The sequence below is a fragment of the Peromyscus leucopus genome, chromosome 5 (genome assembly GCF_004664715.2).
Source record: "Peromyscus leucopus breed LL Stock chromosome 5, UCI_PerLeu_2.1, whole genome shotgun sequence".
In the NCBI taxonomy this organism is placed as follows: Eukaryota; Metazoa; Chordata; class Mammalia; order Rodentia; family Cricetidae; genus Peromyscus; species Peromyscus leucopus.
In genome coordinates, this window is record NC_051067.1 from 44,192,076 (window position 1) to 44,218,456 (window position 26,381).

The 26,381-nt window shown below is 43.0% G+C and overlaps 1 protein-coding gene across 1 annotated transcript; it reads left to right on the plus strand.

Annotated features, from left to right (window-relative positions):
- Positions 1-419: 419 nt before the first annotated feature.
- On the plus strand, positions 420-25,814 carry LOC114685447 (POU domain, class 6, transcription factor 2). Its single transcript, XM_037206458.1, has 5 exons — positions 420-741; positions 11,545-11,745; positions 15,275-15,344; positions 20,185-20,353; positions 23,679-25,814. Exons 1-5 carry the CDS (start codon positions 556-558, stop codon positions 24,181-24,183), a joined length of 1,131 nt encoding a protein of 376 aa, XP_037062353.1. The 5' UTR covers positions 420-555; the 3' UTR covers positions 24,184-25,814.
- The last annotated feature ends 567 nt before the right edge of the window (positions 25,815-26,381 follow it).

A 26,381-nucleotide genomic window follows, 5' to 3' on the forward strand; every position in this document is an offset into this window, starting at 1 on the left:
CACATTAATGAGAGGATACTTGCTTGAAGCTGTTAGTCCTTCAGAGTACAGAGGTCAAGAAGCTGACCTTGACCTGAGCAGTGAGTAGGCTAGCAGGGCAGGGTCAGAGAAAAGGATAGAGGATATAAGGGGCAGATTGTGGAAGGGGAATCCCCAGAGCTCAGCAGGGCATGTAGAGCTCCATTTAGGGGAGGATGTGATGCCTCTGGTCCACGAAGGCCTTAAGTATTAAGAAATCTATTCTTCCTGTTTCTCCTGGCAGAAACTGCATGTTTACACCTTTATCAATACCTGATTTTATTTTTGAATATGGTAACTTCCCCTTCCCTTGGTGAAGTCAGTACATGTGTAGCATTTTCTTCTTTAAGCATTCATGCCCTAATATTTACGCTATGCCCCTAAGCCCTGGCCTGCTTGTAGATCCTGAATGAGTTCCTGAGATCATTCTTAAACACAAAGTCACAATGTGGTCTTCGTCTGTGCAAACAGACCCAGATTCAGCTGGCTTCTCACCGCCGGGCCTATCTCTTGCAGATTATTGGAACCATTCCACTGATGCCTAACCCAGGGCCTTCGAGTCAAGCAGCAAGTGGCACTCAGGGCCTTCAAGTACAGCCTATCACGCCCCAGCTCCTAACAAATGCCCAGGGCCAGATCATTGCCACGGTCATCGGAAACCAAATCTTGCCTGTGATCAACACCCAGGGTATCACCCTGTCGCCCATCAAGCCTGGCCAGCAGGTAAGGATCCCACACCAAGGTCCCAGTTCACTTCTCCTCTCCTCCTTTCCCTTCTTTGCTCTCAATGTAAAGTAAATTTTTCATTACAAAAGATTTAATAGTTTCACTAAACCTAATGTGTCAATACTTACAAAATGACACATAGATTTATTTCCTACTCTTAGCAAATATAAGTAATAACATTAATAGCTCCCTAACATAAAACCAGGAGCATATTAAATTATAACAGGTACCATGACCAAAAGTCAGTTACAATGTGTCCTTCTTAATCTAGACCCAATATACTTTTCTGTTTGTTTTTTAAGTAGAGCCAAAAAGAAGCACAAACTACTTAATCCTTAACTATAAATGAAAAAAAAAGTTAAACACAAAGCAATCCCAAGCTGAAGCTCTGCTGCAACAGTTGTCTACAAATGAAGAAATGAAAGATAGGCAGTTCTACTCAGTAATTGCACTAAAATTCTGATGGCAGTTTACTTTTTCATTCAAAGACGAACCGAGCTTTTTCGTGTGTGTGTGTGTGTGTGTGTGTGTGTGTGTGTGTGTGTGTGTGTGTGTTATGCTAGAAGTTGAGCATGCTGCACTGAAGAAGAAAGATGTGGTCCTTGATCTTCATGGAGATTTTGGTTGGCTAGTCCCTTCAATGAGCAATTTTGATCATCTATAGGAAGACTCAACTGAATGCTAGCTAAGAAACAGAGAAATGCTTTCTAATCAAGGGGAGGATGGTGTTATGTGGGACATGGACTTATATAAGCAGAACCCTTTCCCAATAAAGCAAAGAAGGGCCTGTAACGGTGTAGGAAGAGTAAGAACTGACGAAGAAAATGAATTAGCAACACTCCAGAAAGTAGGAAGAGTAAGGGCAAAGGGAAAGAAGATGTGCTGAGGGACCAGGGAGTGGTTCGTGGGACACCATAGGACAGGCTGGGGACAGTTGTGGGTGGGGTACATAATCAAATCAGAAGGCCGAAGTTTTATCTCTGTGTGCTCTTGAAGATGTCACATGCCAACATCCTGCTCAAATTGTCTCATTTGCAAAAATAAAATGGGATGGGGATGGGGATACCAGTATCTACCTCAAAGAATGTGTGGAAGAGGGTTAGAATTGTGTCTAGTAGACAGCAGACTATAATCCAGTCAATATTGCTGGGTGGTGCCTCTCTACTGCTGATGGCAGTGAAGATGCCACCCTGGGAACCATAAGAGGTGGGTGTTACACAAGAAGGAGTTACATGCTCAGTTTTTTCCCCTAAGAAAATAAGTCTGATGCAGGGCGGTGGTGGCACACGCCTTTAATCCCAGCACTCAGGAGGCAGAGTCAGGCAGATCTCTGTGAGTTCGAGGCCTGGGCTACCAAGTGAGCCCCAGGAAAGGCGCAAAGCTACACAGAGAAACCCTGTCTCAAAACACCAAAAAGAAAATATGTCTGATAGTGACATGAAAGTCGAACTGAAGTGATGACATTTCCAACATAAACTATTTAGGGGACAATAGTGAAAACCAAGCAAGCTATTGGACACCTATTGGACACCAGCTGACAATAGGAGTCTAGGTCATTTACTGAACTGAAACATAAAGGAGACCCCTAGAGATAGCCTGAAGAACAGGAAAAGGAGCAAGATCCAGGGACTTTGGAAAATGCCAGCTCTTCAAAAGTAGAGGAGAGGAAAAAGAGATGATGGACAAGTAGGGGAGGAATATGGAATGAGACCACCTAGCACAAGAATGACGAAACAGTAGGACCTGGGCAGGCATTAAATGTTGCAGAGAAGATTTTGGGTAGATCACATTTTAAAGTGTGGGTCAGTTCTGTTTTAAGTACTTTGAGTCAAAGTTAAGCAGGGCTAAGAGCCAGTTTTAAGGCTGGGGTAGACACTGAGGATAGAAAGAATGTGAAGGCTAGCATCCCAGTGGGTAGTTGGGTGTGATGGTTTGAAAGAAAATGGCCCCCAAAGGGAGTGGCACTATTAAGAGGTGTGGCCTTGTTGGAAGAAGTGTGTCACTGTGGGGGTGGGCTTTGATGTCTCCTTTGTTCAAGCTTCCCCCAGTGTGACAGTCTGTTGACTTCCTGTTGCCTGCAAGATGTAGAGCTCTCAGCTCCAGCAGCACCAAGTCTGCCTGCACACTGCCATGCTCCCCACCATGATAATAATGGATTGAACCTCTGAACTGTAAGCTGCCACCTCAATTAAATGTTTTCCTTATAAAAGTTGCTGTGGTCATGGTGTCTCTTCACAGCAATAAAAACCCAAACTAAAACACTTGGGATAAGGCTTTGATTGTTGTTGGGAGACTGTAGGATATGAAGCAGTTGGCAGGGAGGGGAAGGGATGGGGACAATAGAGCACCAGTATCATCATTTGCTACAGCAAAGAAAAGCCCCTCCAGAGACCTCGGCATCACCTGTGCCTTTCCACCTCAGTAGCACTCGGGGGCTATGCATAGAAACCCACTTGTTTGCTCAATTAGTTTTAAAAATATGTTTACTGGAAATATTTTTTTGGCCAGCAACCATATGTCAGACAGTGTACCTGGAAATTAGCTCTGTGGGTAAGCAAGACAGTCACCATGGCCTCTTCTTTCACAGAGTTTACAACCTAGCAAGGAAGATCCACAGACCTCAAAGACTTATTCAGATATGTAACCACTCCATGGTGGATGTCATGATTTAAAAAAAAAAAAAAAACTAAGAGGAATATGATACTTAAGCAAGAAGTAGCTGTTGCCTGGAAATACACATCATGGAAACTAGGGTCTGTGTCTCTCTCTGCACTAGAAGTGTAATCTTGGCCAGTGGAGCCATTGTTCTTAGCTGGACCCCAGGCCCAAAAGAGGTCCCTGACAGACCCACCTTTAAGTTAAAGACTTTCCTACCCACAATCACCTTTTGCTATTTACAAGGGTCCATTTGATTGTTTGATTCTCTGCCTTCAAAAGAGGCAAGCTTCTCTCTCTTTCACTAATCTTATTATAGCCCAGGCTAGCCTGGAGCTTGCTGGGTAGACCAGACCACCTTGAACTTATGGGCATGCAGCTTCCTTTGCTGGGATCAAGTTGTGTACCACACGCCCAGCCCCTCTGGCTTCTTAAACTCTAGTTCTGTTTGTTTCAGCCAGTTCATAATTATCTCTTATTATCTCTAGAGAGAAAAATGAAGCCCGCCTCTCTTCTCACAATCTGATTTTTAAAATTTTTAAAAATTGAAAAACTATTTCTGTCAGCAAAGCTAAGTTCTAAATTGTCAGCAAAGGTGATAAATTCATTAGAAATCATCAGCACTTAATGTAAAGTTGCTCTCACACTCACCTTGAATCTCAAAGGTGGGTATATAGGTATATGGTAGAATTAAGGGGCCTAATTAATAAACAGAGACACTTTTCAACTCTGCCTACCATGGCTATCAGCAATATTTCCAGTCTCCCCAAGCACCCAGAAACACTTCCAGAGCTTTCCCATGCCATACATGTCTCCCCTGGATTGAAACCTCACTACTACTGAAGGAACAGGTGGCACTCCACTGTTATGGCCTGGCAAACTCATGTCAGTCACAACTAGTATCCCAAAGAGAGGGAATCCCCTTCACAGGTATATGTGCATGCATCTCTTACACACCTGTGTGCATACTTGAGAAGTCAAGAGCACAGCTGAAAGGAATGTTGGGAAAGTCACCCACTCCCAAGTCACAGCAGCCACCAAGCCTCTTCTTTCCAGCAGAGCCAGAGTCTGCCCTATTCCAAGCAAAGCGGAGGGAACCAAGGTGAATGGTAGAGATCAGCAGAAGAGTTTGTCTTGGGATTAGATGTAACTGAAACACTTTGGAGCATGAAGTTAAGATATGCAATTGGGCAAATCACCAATAGATATGCAAGTTTAGGTCCTGGATACAATGGCTATGATCCCAAGCATCAAAACACTCCCAATCAATGGTGAAAGCCAGACAATAGTGTATGACAATAGTGGCCTTCACTCTGTCTTTAAATAGTACCCTTGGCATTGAAGAAATGTACTGTGGACAAGCACTAAAACTAAAGGATCTCTACCATCCAGTAATAGTCATCTCAATTTATTCTTTTGAATGATTGATGACAAATGCTGGGTCTCATAAGAGCACAGTTGTGACAGTAAAATATGTCATAAATTAAAGGAAATCCACATGAAGTACAGAGTTCTTAGGTTGGATGACCTGGTATGGGTCACTTAAATTTTTTAAATAGTACTAACCATTCCTTAAGCTTTCTATTGGCCTACCACTGACCGAAAGGACCTGAATGAAATCTAAGAATGGAATCTTTAGCACTCCTCCTGAAAGATGAGAAGAGCCTACCAAGTTATTACTGAAACACAAAACAGTACTTGAGAGTACATCAGGATCCAACAGTTCTAGGTGAAGCTCCACAGAATCTACATCAGAGAAGCTTGACGACCAAGGCAAGAACATAGAAGAACTAGATGTAAAATAGAAACTCTTTATGTATGAAAATGAAAGTATTTAGTAGAGCCCAAAAGCAGCCTTTTGTTCCTTGCCCTGGATTTTGTGGCTGCCCTGGCTCTTGAGGTTCATTTGAGTCTGAGAATGGCCCCCAATCACACATTTGTCCTGTGAGTGATTTCATGATTCTTTCATATGCCATTGTTCTCTCTCTCTCTCTCTCTCTCTCTCTCTCTCTCTCTCTCTCTCTCTCTCTCTCTCTCCCCCTCTGTTTTCTTCGTTTCACTAAATCCTAGCAAATGTTGAGAACTTTTGTCTCACAAGGAAAGTTTGAAAAGCAAATGTTTCAACCTATACAGTTAAACACCAACATTTTAAAAATTATTATGATACTGAGAGATTCCCATACAAGTAACCTTCAAAGTAAAGATTCTGGAGTTTTCTTCTGAACATTCAATGAGACCAGAAAACCAATAGCTGAAGCAACTTAGCTCAGCTCTCTTAAAATGCCATGTGATCACCCCATTCTATCTTTCTCTTTTCAAATAAATGCAAAAATACTCTTGCTTATCAGTTATTATCTCTTTTTTCCCCCTTTTCAGTTGTCTTACTAACTCCCACATTACTCGTCTTTTGTTTTGATGAACACAACACACGCCAGTGTGGCTGGCCGTGAAATCTCCACCACCACATTCATCAGAAGGACACTCTTGACTAAAGAGATGAATTTTGCCATTTTTATCCACCTTAAAGTATTTCAGGACAGTCAACTTAACCTTGGTATTCTTCTTGGAAGTGGTGTAACTCTTTTCTCAGGATCACCACAGACTCAACTCTTCTTCATGTCCTTATAGTGCCTGGCACATGCACAGACAGACCCAACCCACCTCTCCCTCAGACAGCCCACCTTGACTTTGCCAAGCTTGAGTAGAGCACATGTATATGGACCAGACATCCTCCACTGGCCTTTGCAGGTCTGGAGAGGTTTTTTTTTTCCCACATGAATTTCTCTGTATAAATTTTACTGTTGCCATATATTTCTTTTCCCAACTTGGTAAGCACAGTTTGCATTTTCTTTCATTTTTCAAGACACTTGCTGCCCATGCTTGTTTTTATATCATCAAGGAATTAATGAAAGGTGTTTTATTCTAGAATCTAAAATACTATAAAGATAGCACAGGCAAGATACAAAGAACCAGCCAAGTGGAAAAATCACAAAACATCTCCCAGGTGCTGCCATTTCAACGTCTCTTTGTTGAATATATGGAACACCCTGGAAGTGCCAGCCAATGCAAACAATCCCATGAAGCCAGCCTGTGGGAGCCAGCATGAGGGGTCAGCCTGAGTCCTGTCCTCCCTGTGTGCCATCTCGTGTGCGAGACAGACGTGGAGCCTCCTCTGGCTAACGAGGACTGTCCCTACCTTTCCTCGTGTGCTTGCTCCCCATGCTTTCAGCCTATCTGCACCTGGCTCCCAGCACCAAAAGGGCAAGGAAGTGATTATGTGAACTCAGTTACAGGTAAACTATAGCTCCTTTAAGAAGCTTCAGTGAGCAAACAGAGAATTTTATTAGACAAAAGGACAACACCAAGAAAAGTAACTTTGGAGTACTATAGCACCAGAATGGAGTCTATCAGAGGCTATCTGTACACAGATCCATCTGAAATGTGTCCTCAGATGATACCAGTTACCCAGCAATATCATGTTATTCTTAAAATATGAAGTTTTAAAGACTTTGGGACCTGTAGAGAATAATATCTAAACTAGAAAAAATACTCTAAGCTTCTTAGGACAGAAATGAAAGTGGGGTGTGAGTGGATAGATCTGCTCTAAGCATTGGCAGCTCTGTCGGAACACCTCACTGGTTCCTGTACTCCCAAGCAGGGCTCTCCTTCCCTGACTTGCTGGCCCTGCACAGGTGGAGGAGCACTGGCTGGTAGTCGGCTCCCCAGGGCTCATGGCTGGTATGCTCTAGCTGTCTTGTCCCAGGCAAGTCACTTTATCTTCAGGAATCTGCTGCCTCCTCTACAAAACACCACCATTATCTAATATAGAAGCTATCGTTAGGTATGCACTTCCAGTTACTTATAGCCTCCCTTTTCCTTTCATAAGTTATTCTGATTGCTATGTCCAGTTGTGTTTTAGGTTTTGGGGTTTTTTTTGCCAATACTTAGGCAATGCATATACATATACATATATATATATATATGATTTTTGAAATTGTCAGTATCTTAAAAAGCAACATAATTAAATCAAGTATTTAATATTTTCCTAACACTGCTTTTTAAAAGTATATTAAATTTTTTATGGAACCAGAGCTCTTTCATGAAATAGCTTAGGTCTCTTTTTCTTTTCTTCTTTGGTAAATATATCTCTAAGCATAATTTTAATAATTAATAATAAATTCTTAAAAATTAATATGCCAAAATCAGTAAAGTTTGAGTATCCAAGACACAGTGCCATGTTCATCTAGAAGCATTGCTGTTTGCTGGATAGAAGGTATCTTATTTAGTCTTATATTGCTCTGATGGAGTACCATGACCAAAGGCAACTTGGGGAGGAAAAGGTTTATTTCGCCTTACAGTTAAGGTCTATTATCCAGGGAACTCAAGGCAGGAACCAAAGCAGAGGCCATGGAGGAATGATGCTTGCTGGCTTGCTCAGCCTATGGTACCCAGCACCATCAGCAGCCCAGGGGTGGCATCACCCACAATGGACTGGGCCCTTCCACATTAATCACAAATTAAGAAAAAGTGCCAAGCCTTATCCACAGAGCAATTTGGTGGGGGCATTTTCTCAGTTAAGTTCCCTCCTCACCAACTGACCCTAGCTTGTGTCACATTGACATAAACTAGCTGCACAAAGGTAAATGCTGTGATACTGTCGACACCCTCTTTTTCTGAGGAAGAACTTTGGAGGGAGCTCGCTAGTTTATATACCACACAGCTCCCTCTGAGCTCACAGCTCTTCTAGAATTAGCATCCAAGTATCCACACTGGCAACTGGAATCAGGAAGAAAGATGCCATCACGGTCTACCCAGTATCTTACAAGTCAAAACCTTTAATAATTCTTCTACTTTTGCTGAACCATCTGGCAGAACTCAGGGAAGAAATCAGGACCCCAATGTCCTTTAAAAGAATGTTTTCTTTGAAAGAAAAATACCTTAAATTCTAGCAAATCTTAAGTTACTCTTTAACTGCATAGACGTGGAGCAAGTTCTTTTAGAATATTACCTTGCTTTCCTCTTGGATTTTTTCTTCTGCATGGAATTATCCTCAAACCCCAGCTTGTTTTTGCGATGCCTAAGTGACAGTGCAGCCTGGTCATGCTTTTCTTTACTATGTCATATGTACAGAAGCAATGTTTCAATTGATTACGGTCCTGTCCAGTTCCTGGATGGCACTTTACCACAGCGAGAGCCAATCAACTATTGATGAAATGGAGCCAGAGGACTGCCTCCTGACTCAGTATCTCAAACCCATAAACACTCTTGCCCTGTACCAGTCTTTAGAAGATTGACATAAACTATCTATCACAATTTATGAAGAAAATTAAAATAGATTTAATCTTTACTAGGCATCCCTACAGCATAAAATTTGTTGGATTTAATTGTTGAATATGTACTCAGAAAATTAGCTAATTACCTTAGGTGGTTGCTTGATGCTTATTGATTTGGGTTCCTGTGTCAGTTATGATCATCTTTGGCTCACTTCATTTAGAATATCTAAGTAACAGGGGTGTTTGCTTAAATTGTAACTGCAGGCAGTTCCATTGAGGGACAAGTGGGCACCTATATTCTGATGTTCAGAAGTCATATGGGCCGGTTGTGTATTTATCATAACCATGACAGGCATATGGGCTGTGCAGGAATAGCTTGTGAGTGTGGATATTGCTATTGACCACTCCAGAGGGAGAGGGAACAATGAGAAACAGCTTTAAGTCCATTTCTAAGGTCACCCCTTACTAGAACTGCTGGAATGGCTAGAAAGACGTTGGGATGTTTAAGAAACTGATAAGCCGAGGTGCTAGTGATGATGAAAGAGTAATGGGAATCCTTACGCATTACAAGTGTCGATATAAATGGACAGCCCCTTTGGAGATCAGTTTTGAAATTTCTTAAAAGGTTCAACACAAATTTACTGTGTGGTCAGTATTTAAAGTATAGTTCTCTTCTTATTTTCATTGAAAACACACACAAGTAAACTCAGACTTGAACACAAATGTCTATGAAAGTTTTATTGATCATATTCCCAAACTGGAAACACCCAAATATCTACCAACAGAAAATGGATAAACAGTATAATGTATGTGTTGGGGGGAGGGGAGACTTGTAATGGGAGTAAACTACTACTTAGCAGTCAAACAGGATGAGCTACTAGATCACACAACAAGATGGATGAATCTATAAACAGTCTGCCAAACAAAATAAGGCAGATTCAAAAAGGGTATGTCTTATATGATTCCATTCCTAGAACTGCGCCAAATGAATCCATCGTGAGAAAAAGCAGGAAAGTGGCTGTCAAGGCAGAGAATTGAGGGTGGAGATTGCTTGCAAGAGAAAACTTTGGGAAATGATAAAGTTTCCTGTCTTGATTGTAATGATGGTTTCACTGCTGTATCCATTTGACAGACTCCTCAGACTACATTTGAAATGGGTGTGTTTTATTATGGGAAAATTATATATCAAAAAAAGTTGACTGGAAAATGAACAGAGGAGAACAGAGGCAGATTGGAGTTGAAGATGACAGGCCAAGGCTGGTCTGTTCTGTGGGCAGCTCCCACCAAAGTTCACAGCCTGCTCTGATTTGGCTCCCAGGATGCCCCACTTTTATGAAAAACCTTGTCATGCCTTCTAGTGTGAACCAAATATCACTTACAATTAACAAGGTCGCTGCCACTGAGGCTAACATTCCACTTTCTTAGGGCCCTGAGCCCCTGAAACATCTTTATGGAAGGACAACACAGGATGAGGGAAAGATTCCTCCAGGACCCCTAGTGGACCCTCTCTCCTTTCCCCTTCCTTAACCTGCATCTTCTCATCCAGGTTCCTTGCAATCTCAGAGCCACATTCCCTTGAGATCCCTTAAAGGAATAATAAGTAAACAGACATAGAGACAGCCTTCCTTCACAGAACCAAAGTTCAACATTTTTTTTTAAATAAATTAGTTCTTCTTTGTGTCAGTGTATCCGCCTGCTCAAGCCCCAGGACCAGACTTCACATGGCCAGAGACCAGCTCCTCTACACCAGGAGGAGGGACCTAAAACATCTCAGCTCCTCGGTGTGCTAGTGTCCCTTGTTTGTACAGAGGCAACAATAGTGTGAGAATTCAGTTAAGCAGTGTGTGAACACCCTTAACCCGGTGGCTGACACGGAGTAAGAAAGTCCCTGAGAGGCTAGAGAGATGGTTCAGTGGTTAAGGGCACTTGTTGCTCTATGAGGAAGGCTGGAGTTTGCATCTCTGCACCTTTATCAGTTGGCTCAGATATTCCTGTAACTTCAGCTCCAAGGGATCTGATACCTCCATGGGCACCTGCATGCACATGTGCACAGACACTCACACAGAAACACACACACACACACACACACACACACACACACACACACATAAAAAAATTTTTTTAAAAAAATTTGCCAAGTCTGGCAGAGTGGTACACACCTTTAATCACAATGCTTGGGAGGCAGAGGCTGGAAGATCCCTGAGCCCTGAGATCAAGGCCAGCCTGGTCTGCAGAGTAAGTTCCCGGATACCCACGGCTACATAGAGAAACTCTGTCTCAGCTCCCCACCCCAAGAAAAGTAGCAACTGAGAACTGAGGATATTGTCCTGACTGTTCCAATTCTTAGATTCTAGAGGACATCAGAAAGCATGTTACCAGTTCTGTGTAAGACACCCAAAAACCTGAATCTGGGAGAGCAGAGCTGCCAACCTAAACTAGAACTTCTCCTAAACTATCAGTTCTGTGAATGATGGGCATAGGCACAATTTTAAGTTTGAGCTTTGCATTTGGATCGTGTCATTTCATCAGACACATTCCTGAGAAGCCTCCCAGGTGTGTGGTAACTGTGTAAAACAGACAGAAAAGAGTCCAGCCACACACTACAACTGAGAAATGTCAAAAATTGGATGTTCTGGCAAGCCAAATAGGGAATTAATAATATATTTAGAGTTTCTAATAAAATGCCTGTCAAGCAAGCAACAATATATTATATATACAAAAAATAAATCCTGCCTGGGTATAGTGCTCTTCCCAAGAAGTATACACTGTATCCGTGAAAATAGAATATTTCACCCTAGATGAAATGTCTGTTCCCTAGCATTTCCCATAATGTTGCATTCATTTTTGTATTTTTTTTACATCCCTTATGTAGCTTCACCAATCTTCCCAGACATCAGTGGGTCAAGCAGGCACCCAAGGCAACCTTCTGCACCTGGCTCATGGCCAAGCATCCACATCTCAAAGTCCCGTGCGACAGGCTTCTTCTTCCTCCTCCTCATCCTCCTCTTCTTCAGCTTTGAGCGTGGGCCAGTTAGTCAGCAGTAAGTATCCTTTCTGGCTCCATCTAATCATGGTAACTGTCTTGCTGCCTATTGCAATCTCTCTCTCTCTCTCTCTCTCTCTCTCTCTCTCTCTCTCTCTCTCTCTCTCCCTCTCCCTCTCCCTCTCCCTCTCCCTCTCCTCTCCCTCTCCCTCTCCCTCTCCCTCTCCTCTCCCTCTCCCTCTCCCTCTCCCTCTCTCCTTTCTCTCCTCTCTCTCTCCCTCCCCCTTCTCTCTCTCTCATTGGAATGATGTCTGTGTCCAAGGCCATATGACTCCTTAGGGCAGCTGGCTCCCACAGCACATCCCTGCATCAGTGCAAGCTGGGAGCAGGCTCCATTTTCAGGGGATTCTGGTGTGCTGAGTCAGACAGACCTGCCACTTCCAAAGCTAGAGACTCATCAGCTTGCAGGGCATGAGCAAACAGCTCTGAGCTGAAATAACCAACAACAGGCACTCAGCTGGAGGGTCAAGCTGCTTTCCTGTGTGTTTGAAGTCCCCTGCCATTCTGTCTGTAGGTGTCAGAGGAAATAAAGGAGAGCATGCCTGTGGGTGGGTGTGTGAGTGAACAATAAGCCACCTTCAGTGACACATGGAGGCCGCTGCGTGGGCTGGAATCAGATGGAAATCTCCAAACAACCATTCACAAAATAAAACAAGCCTGAAGGCTGCCTCCATAGGAAAATGGTTACGATAGTCTATATGGTATTGTGGAGTCGGCATATGTCCCTAGGGAAGCCAGCATATTTGTCACATGCAAACAAAAGTATATGAAGGTGCATGGGACAATTAAATATCATTTACTTACCTCTGTATAATTTTTACTAAATTCGCATATAAAATAAGACTAGATAGATAGATAGATAGATAGATAGATAGATAGATAGGTAGATAGGTAGGTAGGTAGGTAGATAGATAGATAGATAGATGATTGATAGATAGATAGATAGATAGATAGATAGATAGATAGATAGATATTGCAATTCAGCAGGTATCAAGATTCCAATAGTCATAGGTTTAAAAGACCAAGTTACTGCATAGGCACTTGTGCCATAAATTAAGGATGCCTGTGTCAGTGGAGAAAAGAAACAGGCCTATTAAAGCTAAAGCATGAAGATCTTCACAAAGAATGGGCAAATCTGGTAAGACAAAATGACACTCCCCAAAGGAAAATAAAACACACTTGTTCAACAACATAGGTAATTTAGACTAGAAAGACACTGTGGGTGGGGAAGAAAATGAAGCACTATGGGAAGTGCTACAGTGTCCAGGTCCTTCAGTGCACTCTTGGACACTGGACACTCAGTCTTGAATGTGGCTCAACACAAACCAATGTGGGGGAGGGGCACATATAGAGTTTTCTCTTTAGTCTTCTGTCTAAACACACAACTCTATTTGGCTAAAATCCTTTGTCCCAGATAAATAATATCATAGACAAAATTAATCTTGTTGTATCTTCATATTTTCTACAAAGAAATACCTCATATGGTTATTGTAAGAAAAGATTCAAAATCTACTTGAATTCAATTTCCTGTGTGTTTACAAAATACCCATTTTAAATGGCAATTTTAGATAGATGATAGATAGCTAGATAGATAGATAGACAGATACACACATGGAGAGAAAGAGAGAGAGAGAGAGAGAGAGAGAGAGAGAGAGAGAGAGAGAGAGAGAGAGAGAAAGACTCCTTTATCACATGCATTTGAAGCAGAAGACATGGCATTCATATACAGAGCCTGACCAGGAAGGAGCCCATATATATATTAGAGTGTAGGGTAAGCTTGGTCCTGAAAACAAAGGAATCATAGGAAAATACGGGGGGGGGGGTGGAAATACATGAGATGTAAAAGTACAAACCACTCCACTAATGCAGAGTCTTACACATGTGTTATACTCAACATGGTAGGTGGACAGAGAGAAGGCTGCTTGAGGGACAGATGGGTGGGCATGGGATGTCTCTGGCCATTTGGCACGGCTGAACAAGGAAGGATTAACCTTTTTTTCAGAAATCTGTAGAGGAGACTACTTAACAGGCCAGATGGAATTTTTATTACCTAGTGGCCAACAGGTTATTCAACCTCTAAGTATATGATGAGTAATCATCAAAATAAAGAGTTGGGAGAGGGAAACTGCTCTGTTATGTGCATTTGGAGTGCAAGACGTGGCATCCATATGCAGAGCCTGAGCAGGAAGGAGTCCATACCAACTGTAGATCCTCTTTGCATAAGAGGGTCTAATGGCACCAGTGAACATCAGACTGCACAAACTCAGTGTGAACTTACAACCATTATAGATTTGGGGCATGTTAGTTAGTTATTTCTCTTCTGTGTCAAAACCCAATCAAAAAAAAAAATGTATGATAAATATTTATAGACCATATCCCTTTGAGTTCAGTAATTTGATATAATGGTTTGTTTCAGGGAAACATGTTTACTGGTGTGTTATCAAGCACACGATAAAGGATACAGTCTTATCAGCACCTTTCCACACAGAAAGAGGTGCACAGGTGCAAGTCTGAAAAGACCTGAGTGCAGGAACTTCTGACCCTGTGGAGTCAGGCCAGGTCGTGTGCTCACCAGCCCAGAGGCTCTTTCAACCCTATAGTTCGAGGATCTTTGTGGAAGTTTTGATCATATAGACATGGTTGATTATTAACTCAGTCTCCAGGCCCTCTCCCCCTGGATTTTATCATATTGTTTTTCTAATGACCAACCTCTTCTTGAAGCTATCCAGGAGCCAACTAATAGTCACCTAATTAGGACAAAAATATGTTTCTATCATCCAAGAAATTCCAAGGAGTTTAGAAGATCTGTGTTGGGAAGCAATGAGGATCATAGCATTCCTATAATGACTTATGACACTGTAAGAGTTTTGAGAGCTATGTTCTAGCATAAGGCACAAAGACCAAGAATATAATTCTTATATGACAGTATCACACAAATTTTGATCAGAATTATAGTTACTGAATCTTCCACATCACTGTAAAAGAGGGTGTTGTCCAACCTTTCATAGATTAAAAAATAGTATTAAAATATCTTGCTCACTCCAGGTAAAGGAGTACCAAGCTAATCCCTTGTAGTGATCAAACAAACTTCATGTGTGATGAACTCCACATCTGAGCTCAGAGTAACCAAATAAGCATTCTTGTGAGCACTTTGTAGCCCTGACACCCTTCCCTTAACTTTGCTCAGTTTCCACAGCTCTCACAGACAATTTTAATTAGCTAGGCTTGTTCTTCTTTTCATTTTTCATTTTTTTCATGTGTATGTGGTTTGTATACATGTGTTCACTTGTATATGGGTGCATGTGTGTGTACACATGCATGTGAGTGTGTGTGTGTGTGTGTGTGTATGTGTGTTAGTGTGAAGACCCCAGGATGATGTTCAGAATCTTCCTTGATAAATCTTCCACCTTACTCAGGAAAGTGGCATCTCTCAATCAAAGCCATGGCCAGTCTTAGTGGCTGGCTTGCTCTGGGAAGCCCATCTCTGCCAATATTTGCATTCATTCATTCAGTTCTAGAATTACAAGCAGTACCCCATGCCCACCTGCTATTTACACAGGTTGGACAACTTCTACAAAAGGACCACCACTTCTTCCTCTATTCAGAGAAACTCTACCCTAGGTTTCTGGGTAGGTTGCTGGATCTACTTTGAGAAAGCCCTAAAGATTCCTCTCGTGGTCCCAACTAAGCTGACTTGAGATCATCTTCAAAACTAACTTCCCCCAGAAGCAAGAGAATGGAAGGCGGGTTATCTTTCCCACTATGGAAGGTTACACTCTGAGGTAGGCTGAGGGCTAAAGTGGTACCCCACAGAAGCCTCCATCCACCATGTGCACATCTTTTTCTCAGGTAGAAAAATACATACCCCTTAACAAAGGAGAACTGTTGCAACAGCACAACAACCAGACAGTGTGAGAGAAACTTTGAGGCACAAAAACAGTAGCATAGTCATTGGAGTAGTTACAAACACCTAAAAAACACCGCAAGTATCCTCCCCATGCCTGAGACCCGTCCTACGGGATATATAGTCAAGATAAAGTTAACAGATGTCCAAAGATGGCTCCTTCTTTGGATGAGGAGACTTCTGTGGAGGCAAACCATGCAGTGCATTTTGATAGCCAAACTTTATGAGTAAGAACACTAATATAAAGAAAGCCAAGTGACTCATATCTTTTTGTCAATCAGGAAATTGCACAAAGATGCTGAGTCCTCCTCCTTACAGGCCTTGGTCGAGACCATCACCCTGTGTAAATTTAAAAAAAAAAATTTTCTTCTTATCCCTAGGTGTAGTGGGTCACACCAATAAATCCAGTACTTGGGTAGCAGAAAACATTGCTGTGATTTGCAAGAGCACACACACACACACACACACACACACACAATTCTCCTTACCACCTTTTTATATAAAACTAGAAGCATGCTCATTAGAGCTTCATGAAAGACATTGGATATATGCCTGGGACTCACTTCTCTGAACTCTGCAGTGGACATCTGAGCATCTACATCAACACTCTTCAGCATACAGGATCTCAGCATCCAAAGTGTTCTTTTCAACTCTGATTATTGTCAGTGATACAGTCAAAAAAAAAAAAAAAAAAAACTTCACGATCATGTGAACAGGTTGAACAGGTTTAGTTCCAAGGCTCAGGAATTAGCAAGGAGATCTAATCTAGAGAGGCAGTAGACAAGAAAAAAGATGAGAGGGCACATTTACCTAAAATTGCTGCCCACATCCTAAACTCGCCCACACTACCTATGCTGTGTACCTGGCAGCATAGGCAGCCACGTAGACTGTTGAAGGCCTTCCATAAAGACCAGTCCTTCCTGCACTAGTTAACTCCACTGGCTTTGGTTAATCTAGAGATGGGACTAGCAAAAACCAAAGGGTTATTTTCCACACAGAAAACTTTCTCTCCAATTGCAGACCGCACTGGCCTTCCCACCCCAGACTCACTGCTTTGCTGCTCTCCTATGCAGTGCACAGGGGTGGGGAAGGGAAAGGTGAGACCCTCTCCGGAGCCCCTGCTCACCAGGCCTGTCTACCTCATAGTCTTTAGAGCAAGCAGGTTTTCTGTTCCATGAAACCTGCTGGATGAGAGCATGAATGGGTTCAGGAAAACAGGGGCACAAAGAGGATGCCACACCCTGGCTCGGGAAAGCTGAAAGAAAAAGGTGGAGACAGATGCATGCAGGAGCAGGCAGATCCCCCTGCATCAGAACACCTGTACCACCTAGAAAATGTGCCACTGTGACACACACACACACACACACACACACACACACACACCCCGCCCCCGTGACTCAAGCCTGTCAAATTAAGAAAATCACCGTTCTAAAAGCCATGTCTGTACAAAGAAAGTCTCTGGCTTCTTTTTTATTTTTTAAATTTTGAGTTTTGAATGTCCTGTGTTACTTGCAAGGCTGCCCAACACTTCACCATCTCTGGAAGAGACTGGACCAATCTTTCCTTTCACTGTACCATTCTTTACCAGCCAATGCCCATCTCTGCTAATTCAGTATTCCTCAGCTACTGATTTTTTTTGTGTGTGTGTGTTGCAAGTAGACTTTTTTAAACGTTTTCTTAATCCTAATAATTCTTCTTCCCACCATGAAGTTCTTCTGTTGTTTGTATTTTAACATAGATATGCTGTAAATCTGTCCTGTTCATGTACTGTGGCCTTTGGTAATGACAACCACTGTGTCACCTAGTATTTCCTGCTTAAGCCCCAGAACCAAGCAGCAAGAATGCCCAGTCTAAAGTCAGGCTCGCAGTTCATCTTGGCCAGGCAGCAAATGTGAGGGCAGCTGGAGAAGAGGGCTGAGAGGCGGCAGTGAGAATCAGTTCCAGGTGACTGGACACAAGTACCAAAAACGTAGGTCCTCTGTACCGGAAAGAACATCACAGTCTTGCTTTTCCTTTAAAATCCCTTTTTATGTTGTTGGCAAGTAATTCAAAATATGTGTAAGCCTTCTGCACTACTCATTTGCAGCTCCTGATTCTGGGATTGCTTTAATGAGGAAATAAAGCAAGAGCTAGAGGCAGCCATGTGCGCAGATGTGGTCTCCAGAATCCTTTGTGAACCCCAAGAGCCTATCCACACAACTGTGCCGGTGGGATTTAGAATTCAGAGGACAGCCTCCACCACAACACACTCCAAAGTCTTTCATTAACTGAATATCAGATTTCTAGAAGGAAATGGTGGAGGGGGATGGGGAGACAGGGTAAGATGGATTTTAATTCATCATATCCAAACCAACTTTATAAACACCCCACCAAGCCCTGCCACACATGCAGGCTGCTACCCTGAGATGTTCTCCACTTGGAGGAGTTCCTTCTCCAGCCTGTGTGTCCCTTCCACAGCCCTTACATCCTCTGAGAAGATGACCCCTCCTGCCCCTCTTCCCTCCTCGGCATACCTGGGTTTGAATCACGCTACCAGCTTTTTGTTTTGTTTTTTGTATTTTCTTTTCCTTTTTTTTTAATTGAAAATAAATTTTTCCAGATCATATATTCTGATTGTGGTTTCCCCTCCCCCAACCACTCCTAGATTCCCCCCTCCCCTCCCACCCAAATCCACACCGTTTCTTTCTCTCCCTTATTAGAAAACAAACAGGCAGCCACAAAACAATGATCAAATGAAAATGAACAAACCAGAATAGGACAAAGCAAACAGATGCAAAGGAGTCAAACAGAAATCACACACAAAAAAAATGCATAGAGACACAGAAACACACAGAGAGAAATTCCATAGGAACACAAAAATCATGAATCATAACATATATACAAAAGACCTGTAAGGTAAAAAAAAAAAAAAAAAAAAAAAAAACTTCCAAAATGCAACTGACTTTGTTTCCTGTTGGTATCTACAGCTGAGCATGGGACCTGCCCTTGAGAGTGTTTTGTAACCTCAGTGACACTCCCACCACCAGTTCTTGACTATTTCCCGTCATTTTTCTGCAGGTTCTTCATGTTTTAGGACTGGACCTAAGCCCAAATAAACTATAAGCACCCTGCCTCCCCACTCCACTCAGAAACGAGGAGTCACTTAAAACCACTTACAAACTGACTGCAGTGGCCAAGCCATGCCTTAATCTCTCCATAATTAAATATTAGTGCTATGAAAATTCTAAGGATTTCCCAAATAATCTTTCTGAGTTGCCCTGTTTGGCCTTGGGCTGGGGTTCAAGGCTCCTCTTGCTTCAGCACCACACATACCTGGCCAGTAGTTTATTTTTAATGTGAAGATACATGTGTAATGTATACCTGTATTATTCCTCCAATTAACAGTGCATGTTCCACAGCCTGGGGGGATGACTCACCCCACCCCACCCCACCCCGTCCTGAGAGAAGCCACACACACACACACACACACACACACACACACACACACACACACACAGCACTCTAGGCCCTTCCCTAACAGACACACAGATACCATCTTCCTTATTTAAAAGCATTTTAAAAATTGTCCCGTAGGAGGCAAACTCCCTTTAGTAACAGCCAGAGAGCACATAATGCTGAGAGGCCAGAAGAGTATCATAGTCTACCACAGTCCTGGGACAAGAGCAGAAATTCACGGAAATTGATGGGTTGCTGTGCAGAGAGAGGAAGAGCAACTTTCAGTGAAGTCAAAAGAGTGAGGTGAAGAACAATAGAGATGCCTTGCCTCAGGACCAGCTTCGCTACAGGCAGCACTGAGCTGCACTGAAATCTCCCACCAGGCCCGGCCCATGCTGGCTCCAGCTTGGTGAACGCTTTCATTTATCCAGGGATCAGTAGCCAGGGGGGAGAAAGTTTCATTCTCCAGCTGTTGTGTCATTTCCCTTGATAAGTCCTAAATTGACCGCGTTATCCGGCACCAAAGGAGCCTTCCTGTGGTAGGCAGTTTTTATTATGTGCCCTTTCAGGAGACAAAGGCAGCTGTGAGGGTAAACCGCTATGGGGGGAAGAAAGACAATATTACTCTCGCAGCTTCATAGCCATGCTCTTCTGAGGGGTAATGCGAACATAAGAAATGAGGCGAGATTACCATCTATTAGCCTGGCTACGTGGCAATCAGGTGAAAAGAAAAACGCAAAGTGCCGTTTCCTTCATGGGCCATTGATAGCATGGAGAATTCCAACTAAGACGATTCAAACAGAAACCTCCTTGTGTTTATGTTTTTGCATAGTGTATGAATGAGCTTACAGACAAGGTAGGGCTGAATCCCTCCAGCAAGAGCCTTCCCTGGCTGGCTGCTGTTGTTAAGCCCGAAAGATGTGTGCTCTTGCTTTGGGAAGTGGCAGGGTAAATGGGAATGGCTTTATCTGGGACAGAAGGTCCTTGAAGGATGGCTTGTGAAGGAGGAAGGATGAGAGCCGAAGAAGGTACCCTGATGGTTTCTCCATCGCTCTATGGCTGCTCAGTGATAAGCATACTGACAGGCTGTGTGTTGACATGTTGATCCTATTTTAAAAACATCTCCACAGATCCTCAAACCGCAGCGGGTGAGGTGGACGGGGTTAATCTGGAGGAGATTCGAGAATTTGCCAAAGCTTTTAAAATCCGGCGCCTGTCCCTTGGCCTGACGCAGACTCAGGTGGGACAAGCCCTCAGTGCCACAGAGGGCCCCGCATACAGCCAGTCAGCCATCTGCAGGTAACGGGCTCTGCATGCTGTCACTGGCCAGCCCGGGCCTTCTTTGTTCTTGCAGCTCAGCTCTTCTTCTTTGGGTGGGCAAACTGGAGGAACAGAGCATGGTGTTAAGACTGGGGTAGTTGTGTGTTGGGACTGGTGACGTTGATGGAAATGGGGTGTCAATGCAGAGTTGAGGGGTTCTGGCCTCCTAACTCCTATCAACTCCAAGATCTTCCAAGGCTGACAGGTTGAAATGTGCTGCCCTGGGCAGGGATCTCCTTTCTCCTCTGTGCCCCTCCCAGATGAGAATGCCAACTCCTGTCCACACAGTGGACATCCTGAGGAAAAGCAGAATTGCTAGTCCATCCTACTGTTAACTACCCAGAGATGGCTCCAAGGTTTCCCATGAGACACACATTCTAACCAATTTCTCGATTTTCTGGGAGACGTTTATCGTAATTTGCCTGCCCAGACACAGCTTTATAAGCAGAAAGGAAGGAAAGTAGAAGAAGAAAAAAAAAGGAAAAGAAATAATGAAAAGACCTGTTTTAAATGTCTTACAAACGGTAGTGAATCTGGCCTAACTGTACCCACACCCTCCCTCCACATTAAAGAAATGACTGAATCCAGCCTTGGTTGTGTCTGAGTTGATCCGGGTTAAGTCTCCAGGAGCAGCCCCCACGCATGCATGTGTGTTGCACTAATCCCATGTTTATGCATGAGGTAACGAAGGCACTCGGTAGGAGCTTTTTCCTCTTGGGCAATGCCTTAGGAGTCCTCCTCCATCAGGAACGGCCAAGAAACCAACTCTAAACTCATTTAAGTGGATTTTGTTCTTGGTGATCCATGAAATGCTGTCTTTTTATCTGCTCTTTATACTTTTAATGTATTCCCCAAAGGACAGAAGTGTACTTTTCCTGCAGTTTAAGACTAAGGTTATAAATAACATCAGTATGGGGTGGTAGCTTGCAGCTCACATTTTGCTCAATGATTTTCCATAAAACCCATTGATTGTTGTTAAATACAAAAAGCACCATAGGATCCTTTCACTTGTATGGTCTCCCCTACTGTTTTTTCTTATAAGATACCTCCCTGTAGAAAATAACCTTTATTCAGTCTATACAAGGATACCACTGCTGGGAAATTTATATCAAGGCTTGTATATGTTATTCCCAACAACATGTACAGAAGTATCAACGCTAACAAGCAGCATCAATGACGGGAATACTGTCTCTCTCTGTCGGGAGACATTAATTTTGTTTGGTCCTGGTGCCTTGTGATCAAGGCAGCCACAGGTTTTTACTTTGATGCCAATTTGCCATTGTTGCTAAATTCCTCTTTGGCTTATTTTAGCTCTAAAAATGTGATTTTCTTTTATTGACTGAAGTGCTCTCTAATGTTTCAACTCATACACACACACACACACACACACACACACACACACACACACACACACGGATTTCTGGGCATCCCCAATCAGATATGCTGATTTGTTAAGTCTTCCCCAGAGGGAAGCCAAAAATACTGTAGCATGCAGACTTCTGGAAATGTTATTATCGTTTAACAGAGCAGACCCCCAGACTTCGGGGCTTTATCCAGTTTCCAGTGTTCTAGTGATGCTTTTTGTGATGCTTTTTAGAAGGTGTTTATCCAAATTTTAAGTGATAAGTCTCAAGACTTTACATTGGAATGTTCTCAGTGAACTCAAAGAGTTAAAAAACTGTATATCAGTGTCTGCACACTGAGATGTCACTCTGTGCTAATTGACTGCAGTGACTCCGAGGTGCTGTGCAAGCCTTCTTATCAGAGGCACAAAAGGAAGATGAAACCGATATACCAGACATCCCTTTCACAAGCTCTGTCCCTTGGTGCCACAGCCCTGTGAGACCAGTTGTGATGCTATCAAGAGTTCAAGGCCCAGGTTTTTATGATGAAGGGTAGCAAAATGCAGAAGGTGGCAAGTTTGTCCCAATGGTGGCTTTGGGGAGCCTGCCACAGATGACAAACTCATTAATAATACTAAGTGATTAGTTCACCTTGCTCTGAGGGCAGGTGAGCTTCTTCCTTCCTTAGTAAGACTGAAATAAACAAATGCCTTCTCGAACTTTGTGTGGAAAGGAGTGCCAAGGAGTTAAACCCTTCATAGAATTTGTACTGCTCATCTCAACAAAGGGATCTAAAGACACACTCCACCCACTCAGATCCTGGCACAGAGGAAGGCCATCCTGGTCTCTCCTTTTGCAAGCATCGTCAAATACACCAGATGATTGCTTCTCAACAACATGGAACACCTTTCAAAAGAGAAGGTCTGTGCCCACCATTGTCAATAGGAGGGACATGAATTTGGACTTAGAATAAAGAAGTAAATGAACAAAAGGAACTGGTCCCCTTTTGTATTTCACTGACAGTATGGATTTAGTACCAGAAGGACTTTTTAAAACACTCTATATAATTTTGTCCAGGATGCTTCATATTTTTTTAAAGTAAATGTAGCAAAGAATTGCTGATGGCAATTGATACATAGAAGACCTCATTTACAGAAAATGATATCATTCAAGTACAGTTTGCAGATATCCCACATTAAACACAGCATGATGCCCTGGTACAAAAGTGCACCATTACACTGGATGGTGATTGGAAGGCATGAGGTGGCCTAAGCCCACCCAGGGGTGGGGCATTCCATAGTAATTACAATGTATCCAGCTGTTTAGGCCAGAACTGGAAAGTAACAATTGGTCTGTATTTTACCTGGACAGGGAGGCATGCAGTTAAGTTACATATGGGGAAAATTGTTACCAGAGAGAAAGAAGTTAAAATAAGACACAAGGGGAGAAAAAAAGAAGCATGAAGAGGAGCTTGGCCCAGTAGCCATACCAGACTATGATAATAGCTGTAATGTTTTTCAAAACCAACACAATAGAGAGGAAAACCAAATGTAAAACATGATCATTTTAAGTGAAAGAATATGACAACTGTTATCTTGAATGTCACTTTCTTGGTTAATTTCTGCCTTAAGAATTCTGAGAGTTGGGGAAATGAAGCTGGAAACAGCTGAAAAGGCAGCTTAGGTCTCAGAGTTTAGAGAGAAAAGGCTTGCGAGTTGCTTGTGTTTCCATAGCGTATGCGGGTGCTTTTTCCCCTCCCCTGTCCGTGTGCTTGGGGATCTGCATGGCTGGCATGGAGCTCGACGGGAGGGTGGGTGCTGGCGGGGACAGGGCTGGCTACCTTGCAGCTGGCTGCTAATCTGGAGTGAATTCACCCTGCCAGGCAATCAGGCAGGCAGGCAGGAGGCCCACCCTGGCAGAGGACTCAGTGTAAGACTGTTCTTTCTCAATTCTCCCCCCAGACACACCATCCTGAGAAGCCACTTTTTCCTACCACAGGAAGCCCAAGAGAACACTATAGCTAGCAGTCTGACAGCCAAACTGAACCCTGGCCTTTTGTATCCTGCCAGGTTTGAAAAGCTGGACATCACCCCTAAAAGTGCCCAGAAGATCAAGCCGGTGCTTGAGCGGTGGATGGCTGAGGCTGAGGCCCGCCATCGAGCAGGTATGCAGAACCTCACGGAGTTTATTGGGAGTGAGCCATCCAAAAAGCGCAAGCGGCGCACCTCCTTCACACCCCAGGCCCTTGAGATCCTCAATGCCCACTTTGAGAAGAACACACACCCCTCAGGGCAGGAAATGACCGAGATTGCTGAGAAGCTTAACTATGACCGGGAAGTAGTTAGAGTTTGGTTCTGCAACAAGAGACAAGCCCTGAAGAACACAATTAAGCGCTTAAAACAACACGAGCCCACTTCGGCGGTCCCCCTGGAGCCCTTAGCGGACTCTCCCGAGGAAAACTGCTAGACACACCCACCCGTGGTCGGAAGGAAGCGCCACAGAAACTAAACACTACCCTGAATCTCCACAAAAAAAGAAAGGAAGGAAGGAAGGAAGGAAGAAGAAAGGCTTTAAAGACACCCTCAATCATCATCTCCCTTGTATGTAAAAGACTAAAAAAGAGAAAAAGAAAAAGAAAAGGAAAAAAAACAAAACTACCAAATGGGCAGAATGGTTTATACATGTCCGTTGGTTTTCCAAAAGGAAAAAGAAAAGGAAATTTTAAATTTTTAAACAAGAAATACACCCCACGGAAGGAGTATGGATTGTTCCCTCCCTAACCTGTCTCCCTAAAGCCAGTTTTTTAAAGCAAACCAAATATCCACTTACTTTTTTCTGTATATGATGAAAATGTGAACACCTTTTAAGGAAAAAGAAAAAAACTAAGCCAAAAAAAAAACGAAACAAAAAAACCACCACCACAAACTTGTATCTGTTCAAAGCGAATGCAAGCCTGCCACCTGGAGGAATACCTGCATCCCTTCAGGGCCTAAGTGCTGATCACTGCAAAACCTATTAACCAAAGTCGGAAACACTGCAAATGCTGTTGCTCGTCTACTCGCCTCTGCGTGGAAAGTTGTTATCAGTTTTTACATTTGTACCAACAGAAAAGTAGGACGCCTGCTTTCTCCCACCTTTCTCTCTTGTCTCTGCCACCAGGGTGGGTGCCATCGTTGGAATCATTCTGTATGGCTCACTCTCTGTCAATTTGCTTCTTAGCAGAAGTATTTTTTTTTCCAGCCCTGAATTGTGTTATTTCCTATTGTTTTGTTTTGTTTTATGTATGTGTGTGTGTGTAGGAGGGGGAGCAACCTGGATTGTGTGCCAAAGCATTCGTGGCTTTCTTCTCACTAGGAGTTGTAGGTTTGAGAAAGAAAACGGAGCTCACACCTCCCTTTCTTGACGGTTTCTCCACCTCCCTCTCATGTGGCTCCCGGGATCTTCTGGAAGGTAGCAGAAGTGGGAAGAAACAGTGCATTTTCCACTCTGATCCTGCAGAGATGCAGGAAGGACTCCAGAATAATTAGGGCTTTGCTGGGTGACTGTCAACACCAGCAGAGGCTATAATTGTGCTCACGGTCTAAACCAGAGATTGGGATTTTTCTCAGTCTACTAGCCACACAAGTGGAGAGCTGATCTAAACTAATTCTGTAATATAAACATAAGCTGCACATATGGTTCATTACTTACATTCGTGTTTTGCTTCTGTTCAAAGCAATTTTTCTCAGAAGTCTGATAGCCAAAGAAATGTCTCAAGGTTTCAGTAAGTGCGCGCGCGCGCGCACACACACACACACACACACACACACACACACACACAAGCATGTTCATATCCATCCACCTCACACAAAGAGACAGGCCACAAAGAAAATGACGGTGACCTAGATTGTTAGAGGCTGCCAAATATCCTGTTAGCCTCACCTTGTCTGTGACTTCCTTCAGCAGACAGTGTTGGCAGACATTTGGAGCTGGGATACACCTGTTCTTGGAATATATAAATGGGGCAGAAATGTGACAGGCAAATTTAAGCAATTGGAATTGGGCTCTGACTTCTTGACTAGAAAAGAAGTTTTAGCAACCAAGTTTCTCCAAGAAAAGAAAAAATATACAGAAGCATCTCATAAAACATATCAGAAAAGCCTTCACTGTTAGAACCAGCATATTAATTCGTTTTTAAAAGAGCTTCCCCAAGGCATGGGCCACGAGACCCAAGAAGTCCACAGAATGGGCTAAGAGGGAGGATGGAAGGGCAAGGGAATTCCTGGAACCTGCAAATGTTTTCACCCAGATAAAGGTAGAGGGTTCTATTAAAGGAAGCAAAAGAGAATCATCAATCTGCTTATTGTCAAAATGTAAATATTCCTGAGTAATTAAAAAGCATGTTCATTTACTGCCTAGAGGCAAATCATGAGAGGTAAAGAGAAACCACACCTCATTGCCTAGTTGATTGCAAAGACCATTTCCTTCTCCGAGCACACTCCTCCCACCCAGGGCTTCTGTTTTTTGTTGTTGTTGTTGTTCTGTTGGCTCCTTTGCTGGTTATGAAAATAGGGCAATGTAATAGTCCTCTCAACTGGTTCAATCAGCAATCATAAAAAGTCCCAACAAGGAAACCAAGTAACAATAATTCTGGAAGTGAGAGAGTCATTAATAAAAGTGTTTCC

Coding starts and splice junctions, on each gene's coding strand:
- LOC114685447 (XM_037206458.1), top strand. CDS start 556: ATGCCTAACCCAGGGCCTTCGAGTCAAGCAGCAAGTGGCACTCAGGGC. Junction 11,746..15,274: donor TCTGGCTCCATCTAATCATG/GTAACTGTCTTG, acceptor CTATTTACACAG/GTTGGACAACTTCTACAAAA. Junction 20,354..23,678: donor AGCCAGTCAGCCATCTGCAG/GTAACGGGCTCT, acceptor TTCTCCCCCCAG/ACACACCATCCTGAGAAGCC.